The 19,214-nt window shown below is 40.4% G+C and overlaps 1 protein-coding gene across 3 annotated transcripts; it reads right to left on the bottom strand.

Moving 5' to 3' along the window:
* Window positions 1–1,199: 1,199 nt before the first annotated feature.
* DYNLT2 (dynein light chain Tctex-type 2) lies at window positions 1,200–19,073 on the bottom strand. 3 transcript variants are annotated; one of them, XM_047101075.1, is made up of 4 exons: window positions 18,966–19,073; window positions 6,791–6,997; window positions 4,221–4,379; window positions 1,200–1,867 (listed from the first exon to the last, which is right to left on the bottom strand). In XM_047101075.1, the coding sequence occupies exons 1-4, from the start codon at window positions 19,071–19,073 to the stop codon at window positions 1,757–1,759; spliced, it is 585 nt and encodes a 194-aa protein (XP_046957031.1). In that variant the 3' UTR covers window positions 1,200–1,756. The 3 variants fall into 3 exon arrangements, 1 of the variants encoding a protein (XP_046957031.1); XR_006966001.1 differs by lacking the exons at window positions 4,221–4,379; window positions 6,791–6,997; window positions 18,966–19,073 and adding an exon at window positions 2,954–3,183 and having other exon boundaries at window positions 1,779–1,867; XR_006966002.1 differs by lacking the exons at window positions 4,221–4,379; window positions 6,791–6,997; window positions 18,966–19,073 and adding an exon at window positions 3,089–3,183 and having other exon boundaries at window positions 1,781–1,867.
* Window positions 19,074–19,214: the final 141 nt, after the last annotated feature.

Below are 19,214 nucleotides of genomic sequence, written 5' to 3'. Positions count from 1 at the left end.
GTGGAAGAAAGGGGCGCTGGGATAGATGCGGGAGAACTGGGGGCCCGGACGAGCCACGGCGCTGACTCGGAGTCACTTCAAAAAATTAGAGTCGGTGGAATTTAACAATTGAATACGTACGGGGGTTGGGAGAAGGGAAGAGAACGAGAAAAGCTGCAGGTGATTCTGAGATGTCAAACCAGACGGCGAAAGCAGGTAATGGTCTCCAGAGCTGTCAAGTGCTGGGCATAGGCTCTTGGTTATTTATTACCTCACTTAATTCACACACTGACCTTAGGAGGAAGGTATAATCCTCATTTTACAAACGGTGTGATGAGGCAGTATATTTTACAATGAATTTATCCTGCAAGTTCATCAGGAAGGTACATTGCATAACACGAGCGGTTACATAGGCTTCTTATTACTAACTTCTTCTGTGTCCAAGGTTCACAACTCAGAACTCCTGTCCTGAAGATTCTTTGGGTGACAACTATCATGTTTATGCTGCGTAGCATGGAACTCTTAGTCCTGGGTCATCATAAGTGAAAAGAAAACTCTCCTCTACCTTTCTATCTTCCAGCCTTTGGATTATTCAAACTAACTACTGGGTATTTTCACCATCCGTTAAGTTTGACACCATTTTTCATGTTCTGATTATCACTCGCAAACTCGTATGATCACAGACATTATCGGTCGCCTGCTCCAAGCCCACCCCTGCTTCCTGCTGGACGAGCCCTGATTTATAGTTGTATCCACTTTTTCATGTAGCCGGGTGCTTCAGCAAAGGGGGATACAGCCCCCGTCCCAAGGAGTGAATTGGACCCATCTGGTCATGGATAAGAACATGATTAAATTATACCCAGTTAAACAAATGTACAGAAAAGTCTAGGGGGAGAGGAGAAAGACAGAAGAAACTGGATCCCTGGTCCAGTGCCTGGAAAAGAAAATTTTCATCTTTTAGACAGAGAGAGAGAGAGAACCAGAGGAGGGGCAGAGGGGGAGAGAGGGAGAATCCCAAGCAGGCTCCACGCTCAGTGCGGAGCCCGACATGGGGCTCAGTCTCCTGACTGTGAGATCATGACCTGAGCCAAAATTGAGAGTCAAGTGCTCAACCAACTGAGCCACCCTGGTGCCTCTCTCTCTCTTTTTAAAATAAACAATTGGGTTAGGTGTTTCACTTCCCGCATGTAAAAAGCGCTTAATTAACAGACTAACAAATAGAACACCCACACATTTTAAGCATTTTGATTGGTTAGGGATGTGCTAACTACGTTATTAGAAAGTGTATAATTACATTATAGAAAGTGTCTTTCTTTCAAACTTGGTAATTCCTTTCAAAAGAACGCATACAACATATTAAAATACCATTCAAAAGTACATCTGCCTTTAGAAGTTTTCCAAAATCGATTTTAACATTTAATTGACACTTTACTAAGTTGTGTCATAATTTCCTCTAGCAAATTCTGATTGTCTTAAATCTAACGAGAATGATAATTTCCCTATCTTAGAATCCACTCTAAGCACTTATATATTCATATCTATCTATCTCTATGTGTCACTCACTCATACTTTCCTACTTTGGGGGTAACAGAGCGTTAATAAATATGATAACTAGTAAATTATAAAGGTAAAAACAATCCGCTTTTACTTGTTTGCTGTTAAAATGATACAATGAAGCTTCAACTGGAGGCCAAAGTGCAGGGAATCAACGTCTACTGTGAGGTTCACAGATCTACAGATGTCCTGTGTCTCTGCAAAGTTGAGGAGTAAACACTCCCTACTCACAATAAAGAGCAAACACCAGGGCCAAGGCCACGTACGTTTCCGTTTCATGTTTCGCAGCAACCCAGCTGTCCCATGCCACATCCCAGATCCATCTGCTGGCAACCTGGGACAGACCAATTGCAAAAGACCAACCTTAGACTGAACACGTTAAGAAACGATTTTTAAGTCTATACAAGTTTGATAGATTTTTTTTAAGATGCGTAAGTATCTTAGAAAGTGATATTTAAAAAGTAGTGTGTCCAATCTCCCCTTTCCTGAAGACTTCATAGTGATGCTTCCTGGGCCCCCTCTTCTTCCTGGAGCCAGTCCTATCTGACACAGAGACTCGACCTCAGCAGCGAGCGTCTGAGTGTCCGGGGCAAGAGCGGGAGCCCCTGAAAACCGGGTCTAAGACTTCTGCATACACTGCTTCTCTGCTGTGTCATAGCCCGTGATACAGAATGTTCCTTTCCATCCTTACAATATCTTCCAGTGAAAGTCTGTCAGAACCTTGTTTTGAAATAAAGAAATGGCGTTGCTTATACCAGCTGGCTGCTGGAGAAAATTCTAAATCCTGTGCTTCGCTTACAAAGCCACACACACTTTGACTAAGCCTGCTTTTCCATGGCGGCTCTCAACGGCCACAAACCTTTTGTGTCTTCTCCCAAGGGTGAGTCTATTTCCCCACCCCTTGAGTACGAGTGCGCCTTGGGACCTGCCCTGAGCAAAAGAGTGTGATGGGTGACTTGGCAGCCCAGTCTCCAGAGGCCTTCTGCTCCAGCCTTCCCAGAGCCCTGTGAGGAGACGTCCACATAAGGAAACCCGCTCGGTCCACTGGGCGACGGTGGCTCCCGTGCAGGAGATGCCAGGTGCTCCAGCCGATAGCCAGCGCCGGCCGGCAGACGCGAGGATGAGCTTGTACCCACGGCCCAGCAAAGGGACCGGGGGCAGGGTGTCGGGAGACCAGCAGAGTCGCCAGGGAGCTGCCAGGGCGTCGGGGAGACCAGCAGGAAAACCCGGTACGGCAGCGGGGCTGCGCCGCAGAATGACGAGCGAGCAAACAGCTGCCGATTTAGGCTAAACCTGGGGCGGGGTGTTGTGTGGTGCCGAGACACGTCACACTGGACGCCGCCACCGAAACGTACCGCGAGCACACAGGTTATTAACCAAGCACACGGAGGTCCCCCTGCCTTAGCGTCTTCACACTCACGTTTTCTCCGCTTGCAAGTTCTTCTTCCGGGTCTCTGGCACAGCCGGTTTTCTCCTGTCATTCAGATTTTAGGGGGACTTCCCCGTCTCCAGACAACCCCAGCGGCCGCTCTGCCATTCTATCAAAGTGTCCTACCTTAATTTTCTCTCGGGAGCACCTATCACCATCTAGGAGTATGTGGTGTTGTTCTCTTCTGGCCGGGAGCCAGGACCGCGTCTGTCTTGCTGACTCTTGTGTGGCCAAAACCCCCCCGCCCTGCTTCCGGATACACTTCCCTCCGCCCGCGGTGCACGTCATATGCCCAGCTGCCACACATTCACTCTCACGTGGCCTAGAGGTGTGTGTTTGCATTTGTAACTGAGCACAACAGCCTTGCTGATTACCGAGGGCTCTGCACTGGAGACCGGGTTGAGGACCGTAACATGGCCCGTCTCGTGTAATCCTCAGAGCAGCTCCAGCCAGCAGGTGTATCACCCCCATTTTATAGATGAAGAGCCCAGGCTCTTCAATCACGGGCTGTGATTGTCGCCGCCAGGGTTCATACCTAGGCCAACTGGACTCTGGCACCTGTATGCTCCCCCGTCCACACTCTTTCATTCCCTTTTTTTAATTTTTTAACATTTTTTTTTACATTTATTTATTTTTGAGAGACAGAGAGAGACAGAGCACAAGTGGGGGAGGGGCAGAGAGAGAAGGAGACACAGAATCCAAAGCGGGCTCCGGGCTCCGAGCCATCGGCACAGAGCCCGACCTGGAGCTTGAACCCACGAACCAAGAGATCATGACCTGAGCCGAAGTCGGACGCTCAAACGACTGAGCCCCCCAGGCGCCCCATACACTATTCCATTTCTTAAACTCCCATCTGCATTGCTTTCTTTCCTTGAGTGCAGTGAAAACTCCCTGAGAATCATAATCATGGACCATGTCTCATTCTCTGTCTTTTTCTCAGTACCTTACACCCATTAGTGCTCAAAATAAACTTACTGGCTAATTATCAAATGACATTAAATGGTCAAATTGGGTATGATCAAGGAACAGGATAGCCATACAATTTTGTAAATTATCAGTAGAAAATTGCCATTTCTGGGTTAGTACTTTTCAAATAATATGCAGTGAAGGAAGAGATAGTTAACACAATTATCCTTCTTAGAGAGGCACCTCGGGGTCTTAAAGTGCCTTGGAGACAGGCATCACGGTAATTATCACATCACCACAGAGGAGACCTTAGAGCTCTAACTGATAGATGCTGGATCACTATAGTACTTACATTTATTGCCTGACCGGTCTTTTGAATAAATAATACTTTTATAATGAACTTGTAACGGTGGTACCCAAATTCTTTCACTGCTGACAATATGCGGTCTGCTAATTCAAGTGACAAATGAGAGAAGACTTTATCATCATATTTGACATCTTTAAGACTTTCCTTCAAAAAAATAGAAGAAATATTTTAATCTTCAAACCAAGTATCTTCTACATAAAAATTCAAGAAAACATGTATCTAAAAAATACATATACCTTTAAAAAAATACATGCATTCCTAACCAAATGATATGAAATGAATGTTGTGCTTACCAGTTTATTTCAATAACAATGTTGAATAAAATTTATTTTGGTTTTTAATTACATTCAATTGCTCTCCATCACCAACCCTCGGGCTGTAAGTTTTCCTTCCCTGGATCACCCCATCAGACAGCAGGGAGACACAGGGGAATTTTAAAAGAATGCTTCTGGGAATTCTTAGGGTAGACAAAGGAAATCTTTCTATAATTTACATGTTTGTGAAAATTCAGACTTTAGTTTTCCTAAGGCTTGGGTGTCCTGGACCAGAGCCTGTACCCTGTGATCCCATCCTCCGTGGCCCATTTGCTGTGATCTCCATCCTCCACGGCCTGTACTCTGTGATCCTGTCCTTCGCAGTCTTCCTGAATCGAAGCCACCTCTCCAACCCTTTCCCCATGGCTTCTCTGTGGACTCCCGGCGAGCACTGAGGAGATGGAAAGCTTCTGGCCATGTCTGCTGTGGATTAATCACAGCTAGGGAGACAGATGTGAGCCATGAAGCACGAGGCGTTCCTACAAACCGGAAGCAGACTGGACCACCTAGTGAGCAGACTGCAGGCGTCTTTGACTGACTTTGACCGACTGATTCAGACCAATGAATTAACCACAGTTCTGGGTCCCGCCATAACAGATGAACTCCTACCAGCTAATTGTATAGGCAAGTAAAAACAAAGAGTTTTGAGTCCCTTCTAGAATGCTGCTGGACCTAAAGCTGGGTGTAGAAGCATTCATTTCCCTTAGGCATTTGGCTGTGGTTCCATCTTTCAAACGCTTCGCAACATCCATTCTCTCTTCGGAATCTGCCCAACAGACCTCAGGCTTCGCCTCCCCAGATGCTGTTATTTAACAAGTAATGACTGTAATGAGTGCTTGCTATAGGAAGATGCCCACAAGCTCCATCAGGAAACACTATTATTTCTGCATGTAGAACTATGTTGAATTTTCCATGAACCCAAGGGAAAATCCCTGGCCTCTTTATGACCCCTAGTCGTCCACCTACATATCCAATCAGCTGTTTTAGGCCCCATGATGCTCAGTGCAATTCTGCAAATTATCCTATGTAAATACAATTTGAAATCAGTAAGTCTGAACTTAGTCTATGTAGTAAGGCCAAGCAAGGGACACGTGATAATGTGTACTTTCATGTCACAAATGCTTGCTGTTAATTAGATAGGAGAAGAAGGTAATCAATAACTATTTTAATGTATCAAATTGAGTTGAATTTCTCTATTTCCCGAAGCCATGAGCCATAATATCATTGCCAAATATCATCCGACACTTATTAGTTTAGGTTAGAGATGTACCTGTCTATAGTAGTGGAGGGAGGTTAGAGTAGGCCTCCTAAATATTCTTCTGTATCAATAAAAGTTAATTCACTTAAAGAATTAATTTTGCTATGATTAAAGGAGTACTAAAAATTTATACAAAATAAATTAGATGCTTTCTTCCCAACAGCTAGCTCACATCAGTTGTTACTGAAGGAATGTACCTTGTAAACTGGAGGGAAGGTACCTTTGAAACAAGGAATGGATCTGGGGTAGAATCAGGCTTGGTGGAATCCCACAGGGGAATCCGGCCATCAGAAGATGCCTGGGTGCCTGGTGCCCAGAACTAGATATCACAGATCAAAACGGGATTCAGAAAAACTCGTCCCTCAAACTTTCTGTAAGTAAAAAAAAAAAAAAAAATTTTGCCCTTTGTTAAGAAAAGTGATGAAGGAATTATCTTCATCTGAACAATGCAGCCTTCAGATACCAATACTAGTATAAATAACATTGGTCTTCATGTTAGTAATACAGTATTCAGTTCGTTACATTGAAGCAGCTATTTTGGACTAGTCTGGGAACAAGTGCCTGAGTTTCAAACAACTGTCTTAAAAGAACTTTAGATTCCAGCAAGTTTAAAGAAGAAAACCTATGCATCATTGGCGGCTGCCTGTCCTTAGACGTGTTAGTACACAGGAACCAACTTTCCACACATACACAGTGTGTTTTATTTAACTCATTCCTCCAAATACGGACAAACGTGGAATGTAAGGGATAAATAATTTATGGATAATTAGGAGTTGAATGAAATAACAAAAGAATATTTCCTTTAAATCTAGCTCATAGCATCGATGTGAAGATTCTTGAGTATGAATACAAAGTACTTTCATATTTTCAGAGATAAATGCTACAAAAAGTCAGTGAGGGTAAATACACGGTCATAAAGCTTAACACAGTTTATCAAACCTCCGAAGCTAAGATATTGCTATCATATGTACTCATCAACCTACCTTTAATATCTGCTGGACTTTAGTTTCCACGGAATGAGCTTGGAATTTTTTCAATGGCTCCATTCTATATGAATTAGCGAACTTTAATTTTGCCAGGGCACTCTTCCATTCTTTACCTAAATCAGCAATTGAATCATCAAATGGAGGCTCTACATACTGAACATCATGAAATGATTCTCTCAGTCTTTCTCTCAAAATTTGCGCATACTGAAAAGAGGGGGGGAGAAGAAGAGAGAAAGATTATTTCTGAAATTGTAAAATGAAATTTTAGATTTAAGAACCCTAGTGCAATGGGACAAAGCTGACACAGACTTTGGAAATCCATTCTGACTTCCGTGATTAAGAGGTTGTTAAATCGTACATTTACTAATTCACTCCTGGCTATCGATTTGGTAAAAGGGAGAGAGAAAAAAGAATCTAGCTAGCTAGCTGTCATCCCTCTATTTATCTATAAACACAAACACATACGAACACAAATTTGCATACGTATATTTAAAATATCCATGGAAGATACAAAGACCTGGAAAGAAGACAGGCTGCAGAGAGGGCAACTGGGTGGCTAGGAGACAGTCATGTAAAGAAAACTCAAGTTTTCTACCCCGAAGTTATGAAAATATTATCCTTTATTGTCTCCTTATAATTTTAATTATTTTAATTTTATTTAGTCGTCTTTGACTAATTAATACTCTTATTTACATAAGTCATTTGCATATTTACATAACATAACATTACATAAATCTTAAGTTGAAAAGAACGTATTGATTTGGTACATACGTTATTCTATGCTTTTTCAACATTCATTCTGTGACATTCAACACTCCTTAAAGAAATATTTATTTGGTGCCTAATATGGTCCAGAGAAATGTCCTAGGCTCTGAAGTTACAGGGGTGAGCCTTACTGAAATAGCTAGGAATTAATTGTTCTGCTTGTGTTAATTCATAGTCAAGGCATCTGCATTTATGGAGTTATCCGTCTAGTGGAGAGGAGGGCTGATCGACAACTAAGAAGTATTTAGGAGGGGCGCCTGGGTGGCTCAGTCGGTTGAGCTTCCGACTTCAGCTCAGGTCAAGATCTCGTGCTGTGAGTTTGAGCCCCGCATTGGGCTCTGTGCTGACAGCTCAGAGCCCGGAGCCTGCTTCGGATTCTGTGCCTCCCTCTCTCTCTGATCCTCTGATCCCCCATTCATGCTCTGTCTCTCTCTGTCTCAAAAATAAATAAACATTAAAAAAAATAATAATAATAAATAAAAAATAATAAAAAAAAAGTATTTAGGAAAACAAGCTAACTTAAATAGTGGCAATTGCTAGAAAATCACATGACTTGGTAGAAACTCCTGTGAAGGTCTATGGTCTATTTAGACTGAATGATCAGAGAAGGCCCCTCAGCCCCAAAAGAATAGGAAATAGGGCAGAGGCTTCAAGGCAAAAACTTAGTGTGCTCTAAGAGCAGGTTTGTGCTCGGTGTATCTCAAGTGTTCTGAACGAGGCAGAGTGGTGACACAACGAAGCTAGGAAGGCAACCAAGGAGTAAGTTGTGCAGCACTGAATAGAATGTGGTAAGGGCTTTGGATTTTATTCTCAGAACAGTGAGAAGCCGCTGGAAAAATTTAAGCGAGCAAGTGATATGTTCTAAATTACAGTTTTAAAAGGTCATTCTGGTGGTGTGGTGAGTGGATTACAGGGAGATCAGGGCCTGGATGAAGGTAATAACTTTACACTTTACAATGTTTTTAACAAATAATGTTAACTAAACAACTCCATAGATTTATAATCACTTTTCTAACCAGGCACATGGTGTGCTTTGACATTTATGTAAGAATCTGTATTTCCTGGGCACCGGAGGGGCTCAGTCGGTTAAGCTCCTGACTTGGTTTCTGCTCAAGTCATGATCTCACAGTTCGTGAGATTAAGCCCAACGTGGGGCTCTGTGCTGACAGCATGGAACCTGCCTGGGGTTCTCTCTTTCTCCCTCTCTTTCTGCCCCTCCCCTGATCTTGCCCTCTCTCTTCCTGTCTCTCAAAATAAATAAACTTTTTTAAAAAAAAGAATTTTTATTTCCCGGAATTTTTTTATGTTAACACAAATCTTTCAATTTATTCTGAAGCATTTATTATTTTGGTGTTCTTTTGATGAGCCTTTAAGGTGACTTAAAAACACATTTTATGGTTTTAGGAATTGTTTTAATGTAGAATTACTGCTGCACCCAGCTATTAACCTTTTATTTATTTTAATGTTTATTACTTCTAGATTTTTCTAAATATATAATACAGGTCTACATATTTCTATCCTCCCTCCTCCTTTTCATATCTTACTGCAGAGGCCAATAGTTTAAAATGTATATATTAAAAATCACAATCCTACGAGTATTGTGAGAGAGTATTTATTCTCTACCACTGATGCTTCTATATGTGGCTGAAACTGGCACTGGAGCAACACTTCCCTTTCTGCGCCCCTCTGAGGGGGTTTATCTGACTGGGCAGTTGGCGAGAGAAAGAACCTTCTCTTTTTTAGTTTAGTGTAGTCTTCCAGCTCTTCTCTTCACATCTGATTATTAACAAGTACATATCACCTGTCTCACCACCGCATGTATTTCGTAGAGATAGGCCATCATCTTAGACATATGTCTTTGTCCAGCTGTGCCGTGACTACTTGGGTCAGCTGATTTAATTTGAGTAGAAAGGTTACCATTTGCCGGCCTATTTTTCATCATTAATAGTTTGTTAATATGGTTATATGATTTTTGAATATTTAAGCAACCTTGAATTCCTGGAAAAAAACCTTGCTTAAACTTAATATACCATCATCATTATCATCATCATCATCATCATCATCATCTTTTATAGGATGTTTGTACCTTTGACGCCCTTCAACCATTTTTATTTTTAGATTTCACATATAGTGAGATCATTCAGTATTTGTCCGACCTATTTCACTTAGCCTAATGCTCTCAAGGTCCACATGCATTATTGCAAATGGCAAGATCTCATTCTTTTTTTATGGCTGATATATATATTTAGGTTGTTTTTATATGTTGACTATTGTAAATAATGCTGCAATAAATATAGGAATGCATATACCTTTTAAAATTAGTGTTTTCATTTTCTTTGGACAAATACCCAGAAATGGAATTGCTGAATTGTATGGTAGTTCTACTTTTAATTTTTTGAGGAAACTCAACACTGTTTTGCATAGTGGCAGTACCAATTTACATTCTTACCAACAGTGCAAGAGAACCCTCTTCTTTTCTCCACATCCTTGCCAACCCTTGTTGGAACCCTTTTCTCCACATCCTTGCCAACACTTGTTATCTCTTGTCTTTTTGACAATAGTCAATCTAAGGGGTGAGGTAACATCTCACTGTGCTTTTGATGTGCATTTTCCTGATAATTAGGGATTTTGAGCATTGTTTCACGTACTTGTTGGCCATCTATATGTCTTCTTTGGACAATACCTATGCAGATCTTCTGGCCATTTTTTACTTCAATTGCTAGATTTATTTGCTGTTGAGTTTAATGAGTTCTTTATATATTTTGGATACTAAACCTTATCAGATATGTGATTTGCAAATAATCTCTCCCATTCAGTAGGTTGCTTTTTCATTTTCTTGATTTCCTTTGCTGTGCATAAACTTTTTAGTTTGCTGTAGCCCCACCTTTTTATTTTTGCTTTGTTGCCTTTGCTTTTGGAGTTAGATCAAAAAATCATCACCGAGACCGATGTCAAGGAGTTTACTGCCTATGTTTTCTTTTTGTAGTTTTATGGTTTCAGGTCTTAATCTATTTTGAGTTTATTTTTGTGTACATGTAGGATAGTGGTCCAGTTTTCCCAACACCAACTATTGAAAAGACTGTCCTTTCCCCATTATATATTCTTGGCTCCTTTGTTATAATTATTATTTTTTTAATGTTTATTTATTTTTTTTAGAAATTTTTTTAACGTTTTTTTATTTATTTTTGGGACAGAGAGAGACAGAGCATGAACGGGGGAGGGGCAGAGAGAGAGGGAGACACAGAATCGGAACAGGCTCCAGGCTCTGAGCCATCAGCCCAGAGCCCGACGCGGGGCTCGAACTCACGGGCCGCGAGATGGTGACCTGGCTGAAGTCAGACGCCTAACCGACTGCGCCACCCAGGCGCCCCAAATGTTTATTTATTTTTGAGAGACAGACTGTGAATGGGGGAGGGGCAGAGAGAGAGGGAGACACAGAATCCGAAGCAGGCCTCTTCGCTGTCAGCACAGAGCTTGATGCGGGGCTCGAACCCACAAACTGTGAGATCATGGCCTGAGCCGAAGTCAGACACTTAACTGACTGAGCCACCCAGGTGCCCCTCCTTTGTTATAACCTAATTCACCATAAATGTGTGTGTTTATTTCTGGACTCTATTCCGTTCTATTGGCTTATGTGTCTGTTTACACCAGTGCCATACTGTTTTGATTGTTATAGCTTCATAACACAGTTTGAAATCAGAAAGTGAGATGCTTCCAGCTTTGTTCTTCTTTCTCCATATTGCTTTGGATATTTAAGGTCTTTTGTGATTCCACACAAAATTTGGGATTACTTATTCTATGAAAAATGCCATTGGAATTTTATTAGGGATTGCACTGAATCTGTAGATTGCTTTGGGTAGTATGTACAATTTAATATTAATTCTTTCAATTCATGAACATTGAATATCTTTCCATTTATTTGTGTCTTCTTCAATTCCTTTCATCAGTGTCCTGTAGTTTTCACTGTAGAGGACTTTCACCTCCTTGGTTAAATTTAGCCCTAGATATTTTATTGTCTTTTATGCAGTTGTAAATGGGATTGTGTTCTTAATTTCTTTCTGATAGTTTGTGTATAGAAATGCAATCGATTTTTTGTACATTGATTTTGTATCCTGCAATTTTACTAAATTTGTTTATTAGTTCTAACAGTTGTTTCAGGGAGTCTTTAGGGTTTATAATATCATGTCATACACAAATAGTGACAGTTTTACTTTTTCCTTTCCTAATTTGGTTGCCTTTTCCTTCTTTCTCCTAATTTCTCGGGCTAGGATTTCCAATACAATGTTGAAGAAAAGTGGTGAGAGTGGGTGTCCTTATTTTATTCCTGGACTTAGAGGAAAAGCTTTTAGGTTTTCACCATTGAGCATCATGTTCACTGTGAGCTTGTCAGATATGACCTTTGTTATGATGAGGTATGTTCCCTCCATAACCACTTTGTTGAGTGTTTTTATGATAAGTGGAGATTGAGTTTTACTCACTGCTTTTACTGTTATCTATTGAGATGATAAGATTTTTATCCTTCATTTTGCTAACGCACTATCTTGTACTGTTGGGGGTTTTGAACCACCTTTGCATCTCTGGAACAAATCCCACTTGATCATGGTGTATGATCCTTTTAATATATTGTAAAATTTAGTTTGCTAATATTTTGTTCAGGATTTTTGCATCTAACATTCATCATGTTTATTGGCCTGTAGTCTTATGTGGTATCCTTGTATAGTTTTGGTATCAGGGTAATGTGGTCTCATGAAATTAGTTTGGATGTGTTCCTCCTCTTTTATTCATTTGAAGAATTTGAGGATATTGCTATTCATTCTTCTTTGAATGTTTAGAATTCATTAGTGAAGCCATCTGGCCCTGGACTTTTGTTTGTTGGGAGGCTTTGGTTTACTGATTCAATCTCCTTACTAGTAATTGCTCTGTTTGGATTTTTCAATTTTAGAAATTTATCCATTTTTTCCTGGGTTGTCAAGTTGTTGGCGTATCTGGTAGTAATCTCTTATGATCCTTTGTATTTCTGTGGTAACAGTTGAAATGTCTCCTCTTTCATTCTGATTTTGAGCCCTTTCCCTTTATTTCTTGGTGAATCTAGATAAAGGTTTGTCAATTTTATCTTTTCAAAGAACAACTTCTTAATTCCACTGATCTTTTCTGTTGTCCTTTTAGTCTCCATTTACTTCTGCTCAAATATTTCCTCATTTCTACTAACTTTGGGTCTTTTTCCAGTCCTTGAAGTATAAAGCTAGATTGCTTATTTGAGATCTTTGTTTTTTGATATAGGCATTTGTTATGAAACTCCCTCTTGGAAATGCTTTTGTTGCAGTCTATAAACTTTGGTATGTTGTATTTCCATTTTCATTTGTCACATGGAATTTTTAAACTTTTTTGATTTTTACATTGACACATTCGTTGTTCCCTAGAATATTTTTAATCCTCACGTATTGTGAGTTTTTGTTTTCTTCTTATAATTGACTTCTAGTTCCATACCACTGTGGTTGGTAACAATGCTTCATATTTTAGTCTCCTTAAATTTATGAAGACTTATTTTGTGACCTAACATGTGATAGGTCCTGGAGAATGTTCCATATGTACTTGAGAAGAATGTGTATTCTGCTTCTGGATGGAATGTTCTGTACATATCTGTTAAGTCCATCTGGTCTAATATGTCATTTAAGGCTGATGTTTTCTTACTTTTTGTCTGAATAATCTACCCATTGATGTAAGCGGGGTGCTAAAGTCTCCTAACGCTATTGTATTGCTATTTCTCCCTTTATGTCTGTTAGTATTTGCTTTATGTACTTAGGGGCTCCTGTATTAGGTACAATATATATATTTTGTCTTTCTTCTACGTTGTTGTATTTAATTTGCCAGAGTTTTGTTAAGAATTTTTGCATCTATGTTCATGAGGAATATTGGTTTGTTTTCTTGTTATTATTCTGGTTTTGACAGCAAGGTAAATGCTGGCCTCATAGGATGAATTGGGAAGAATTCCCTTCTCTTCATTTTTCCAGAACACTAGAATATTTGGCAAAAACTCACCATAAAAGCCATGTGGGCCTGGAGTTTTCTTTATGGAAAGGTTTTAAACAACATAGTCACTTTCTTTAATAGATATAGGGACCATTCAGGGTATCTATTATTTCTAGAGTGAGCTATAGTAGTTTGTCTATATATCAGTTTGCTAGACCTGCCATAACAAAATACCACAGACCAGGTAGCTTAAACAACAGAAATTTATTGGCGCACAATTCTGGAGGCTGGAAATGCAAGATCAAATTGCCAGCAGGATTGGTTTCTCCTATGGCCTCTCTCTTGCAGATGGCTGCTGTCTTGCTGCCTCCTCACACAGTTATTCTGTTGTGCATGCTTTGCCCTATGTATCTGTGCCCTAATCTCCTTTTCTCAAAAGGACACAAGTGAGACTGGATTAGGGCATACCCTAACAGTCTCAATTTAACTTAGTTAGCTCTTTAAAGGCCCCATCTCCATATACCCTCACATCCTGAGGTACTGGGGATTAGGGCTTTAACATATGAATCCTAGGGGAACACAGTTCAACTCATATTTGTGTCTTCCAAGGAATTTGTGCATTTTATCCAAGTTGTTGAAATTAGGATCATAGATGTTTTTGGTATTTATGATCTTTTTAACATGTTTATCGGGTCTGTAGTGATTCTTCTTTTTCATTCCTGGTATTGAGAATTGGTCTTTTTATTTTCTTTTCCTGATTAGTCTGGCTTCAGCAAGGGTTGGCAAACTTTCTCTCTCTCGCCAGCTAGTAAATATTTATGCATTGTGGGCCAGCTGTGGTAGTTGCCAGTTGCCAGTTCTCTTCTTCCAACTGTCCCCTTTCCTCCTCTGCATCCCCCGTCTCCATCTATCCTTTTAAAATTACCTTTTAAAAATATACAAGCCATTCTTAGCTCATAGGCTGTACAAAAATAGGTAGCAAGCTAGATTTGACCTATAGGCTGTTGTTTGTCAACTTTTAGGCTGGAGGTTTATCAAGTTTATTGATCTTTCCAAAATATTTTTGGTTTCACTAATCTTCTTGTTTTCAGTTTGCTATTTCATTGACTTTCACTTTTTATTACCTCCTTACTTTTGTTTATTTTGAGTTTAGACTTGAAATTTTCTAATATAGGTATTTAGGGCTACAAATTTCCCCAAGTACTGCTATAGGTACATCCTACAGTTTTTGAAATGTATTTTCATTCAGTTGAAAATATTTTCTTTCATTTTCTTTTACCCTGGGTTATTCAGAAGTGGGTCTTTTAATTTTCAGACAATTTACATTTTTCAATATACCTTTCTGTTAACGATTTCTGATTTATTCCATTATGGTCAAAGAACATACTTTGTATTACCTGAATCCTTTTAAAGTTATTGGGACTTGTTTCCTGTCCCAGGAGATATTCTTAGTGATGTTTCATGCACACTTTTTAAGTTTATTTATTTTGAGAGAAAGTTTGAGTGGAAAAGGGGCAGAGAGAGGAGAGAGGAAGAACCCCAAGCAGACTCCACACTCCCGGTGTGGAGCCCCATGTGGGGTTCAAACTCAGGAACCATGAGGTCATGACCTGAGCTGAAGTCGGTTGCTGAGCTCACTGAGCTAACCAGGTGCCCCTCATGTGCACTTCTAAAGAACATTTACTCAGCTGAGGTTGCATGGAGTATGTGATTAAAGTGCACTAATACAAGTTATTATTGTTCCTTTATATTCTTTTATATCTTTATTAGTTTTTGTCTATTTGTTCCATCAATTATTGATAGAGATACTTATATTGAAATTTCCATCTGTAATTATGGATGTCAATTTCTGTAAGGATACATGAAATTCTTGTTTCCTGTATTTCAAAGCTTTGACTTTAGGTGCAAAAAAAACTTAAGACTGTTAGGCCTTTCTGATGAATTGACTTTTCAACATTATGAAATGATTCCCTTTATCTCTTATAATATTGTTAGAAATGTATTTTGTTTGATACTAATATATGTACTCCAGTATTCTATTAGTCTTCACATGGTATACCTTTTACCATCCTTTCTTTAGTGTTTCTTGTAGACAATATATAGTTTCATCTTGCTTTCATAAGTAATCTGAATTTTAATTGGGGTATTTATAACATTTACACTTAATGTAATTATCATGGTTATGTTTAATCCTGGCTTTGCTTTTATTTTTGTAAAGATTTTAAGTAATCTCTACACCCAACATGGGGCTCAAACTTACAACCTCAAGATCAAGAGTCACATGCTCTACCAACTGAGCTAGCTAGGTGCCCCTGTTCTTTTTATTTTTTAGGCTTTCCTTTAAGTATCTTTCATGATTCACCTGTTACCTGTTGGCCTAGTAACTTTATTGTTTCCCAGTGGTAGTTTTAGGCTTGATAGTATGTATCTTTAGCAGTCTACTTTCAAGTCATATTATGCCACTTCACATACAGCAAGAGTCCTACAATGGAATATGCCCTCTCCTGCCAACTCTCTGGTCTTTGTGCTAGAATTGTCATGTATTTTACTTCTATAAATAAAATGTTTTGGGGGTACAAGCCCCAAAATATGTTATTCTGGATTTAATCAGCCAATAATCTTTTTTAAAAAACTGTTTATTTTTGGAGAGAGAGAGAGAGTGCATGAGCACATGCAAGCAGGGGAGCAGCAGAGAGGAGGACAGAGGATCTGAAGTGGGCTTTGCGCTGACAGCAGAGTCTGACATGGGGCTCAGATTCATGAACTGTGAGATCACAGCCTGAGCCAAAGTCTGACTCTTGGCCAACTGAGCCACCCAGGCTCCCCACAGTAATACTGAAAAAAATATATTTACCTACATATTTACCACTTTCAATGTTTTCTATTCTTTCATCTAGATATTTACATCTCTTATCATATTCCTTTTGCCTGAAGGATTTCCTTTCACATATCAGATAGCATAGGTCTGTTGGTGAATTTTTCATTTTCATATATCTGAAAAACCCATTATTTTGCCTCTTGTTTTTGAAAAATATTTTCACTGGGTATAGAATTCAAGGTTGATAGTTCTTTCAACTTTAGAGATACTTTAAAGTAATGAAAGATGCTTCAGTGTTCTGGCTTGCATTGTTTCTGGTGAAAAACTTATTTTCATTTCATCATTCTTCAGTACTTAAGAGTTTTCTGATTTTCTCCATTGCTTAAAATCATTGATTTTAAGCAGTTTGACTACTACATGTCTCAGCATAATTTTCTTCCATGTTTCTTGTGCTTGAAGTTCACTGAGTTTCTTGGATTTGTGGGTTTATAGTTTTCATTAAGTTTGTCAATTTCTGATATTATATATATATATTTTGTATCAGAAATTTCCCCACATCTCATTCTGTCTCCTAATATATTTTCTTCAGGCCTTCTTTCTATTGCTGTCTTTAGGTTCACCAATCCTCTCTTCTGCAGTGTCCAATCTATTTCCATTCAGTGTATTCTACATCTATGACATTGTTATTTTTCAACTGTAGGGTTTCATTTGGATTTCACGTACTCAATTTTTTCTGTACATTTTTGCACATACAGAATGCATTAACTGTTTTATAACATGAATATTATGTAACTGCTTTAATTTGACGAAAACTAGTAATTTTTTCACAGTAACTACTTTAGAGATCTTTTATATTAATTCTGTCTTTGCCATTTGTCATTTCTGAGTGCTCTTACTGTTTCCTCTCACTTTAGGTTGTATTTTCCTGTTTCTTTGAGAGTCTGCAAATATTTTATTGGACACAAGATCCTGTAAATTTCACCCTCATTTTTGGTGTGTACTTCTGCATTCCTTTGAGTTCTCTTGAGCTTTTTTTCTAGCATGTAGTAACAGAAACAGTTTAATTCTCTGGAGGTTTGCTTTTGAGCTCTGATAGACCAGCCTAGAAAAATCTTGGAGTCTAGTGCTATTTCTTCCCCCAGTACTGAGACAATACACTTCTCGGCACTCTAACCAATGCCCTATGGTTTTCCACGCTTACTGGGGGGAAAACAAATGATTTTGTGGGAGTGCAAGGATTTTTTTTCTGCTCCCTTTGGTGGCTTTCTCTGGCTACAAGTGGCTTCCTTACCAGATGCACTGATGCACTAAGCTGAAGACTTGAGGAAAATCCTTTGCAGATCCTTGGGGCTGTTTGTACAGCTCATTCCTCTTCAATACTCTGCTCTGCACTCATACCAGCTTTATCTACCCTGGCTCCCAAATCCTTCTCAGCTAAGCAAGACCTCTCCACAGGTGTGGGCTGCAATCCCTCATCAAGCAGTCAGGGGTAATCTTGGGGTTCACTGTTCCTGTTTCTCCCCCCCAGAGATCAGGATCCTGTCTTGTTTTACATCCCATCAATGGTAAAACCACTGTTTCATACATCTTGTGCTATTATCAGTAGTTTCTGGTAGGAGTAATTCCATGTTGGCTGCAAGTAGAAGTCCTTCATCAGAAATCTGTTTTATTTGCAGCCTGTGTTACGTGTCAGTTGGAAAAAAAAGGTATTATTAGCTCCCTACACCTCCCCAAAACAAAATCTGCATTTTGTTCTTTTCTATTAAGAGAATGCTTCTCTAGAGTAACTGCCATCTTTCCCCCCACAATATACTCAAGGGGTACAACTACACTGTATCGTTCACAGTGGCTTCCAACTGCAACGATCCCCTTGGGGATACAGCATGCGTGTGTGGTTTGAAAATGACAGATTCTAACGTGCTGAAAACTCACACCTCTACCATTTCTTCCTTATATATAATATGGGTCTTCTGATTCGGTTTTCCTTCTATCATCTTATCCCTTTACTAAGGAAGAATCTTTGCAATCACGTCTCTCCTGCATCCTGTCCATTTCGGCTCCGACGAAGTAGAAGAAACCGTTAGACAAGTAGACCAGCAGTCCCAGGACATAGGTTCCAGTCTCGGCTCTGTCATTACAGTTTTGTACTGTAAATGTTCTTTTCACTTTAGGTCTCAATACAAGATGGGAGTCTCGATTACAGTGATGGTACTCGGACTACGGTCTTCCAGAAATCCCGGTGTTATTCCACCAATACACTTGAATGGCATCTTCCATTAATTCCAGACAAGAAATTAATGGGCAGAATATTTTCAATTTAACTTTTTTTCCTCCCCTATGTCCCTCAAATACTGAGCCTGTTGCTGTTTCTTAAAACTCAAAACATCTCGTCGTGTGCTTGGCACACGCGCCACGTTTCCTTCCTTCCAGGCAGCGCGCACACACACGTGCCCGGCCGGACAACGGCCCTCGTCTGAGCGTGGCACTAACCACCCCGGCATCAGGCGTCCAGCGGAGCGTGGAGGGAGACGGCCGCTCCCGACGCCCGCGCCGCGCCGCCAGCCACCGCACTCCGAGCCCCAGCGGGGGTCGGCGCAGCCCCGCCGTCCCCGCACTCACTGCCTCCTTCTCGAACATGCTGGGCCTCCTCTCCTTCCGAGGCTGCGGCGGCTGCAAGTGAGGGGCCGGGACGGCCGCCGACTTCCCGCCGTGACCGCCCTTCTCCATGCCGCCCGCTCGCCCCCAAGCCCAGCGACCCGCCTCCGCCCGTCCCAAGCGCCTAGGGCGCGTCCCGCGAGAGCTCAAGTCGCGCGCCTGCGTCGCGCCAGCCGGAAGTGCGGCCGGGAGGGAGGGGCGGGGAGAGGCATG

The sequence above is a fragment of the Lynx rufus genome, unplaced genomic scaffold, assembly GCF_022079265.1.
Source record: "Lynx rufus isolate CCGP_SWC_20201006 ecotype Redwood Valley unplaced genomic scaffold, mLynRuf1.p SCAF_56, whole genome shotgun sequence".
NCBI classification, from domain to species: domain Eukaryota; kingdom Metazoa; phylum Chordata; class Mammalia; order Carnivora; family Felidae; genus Lynx; species Lynx rufus.
This window is presented reverse-complemented; position numbering and strand designations above follow the sequence as displayed.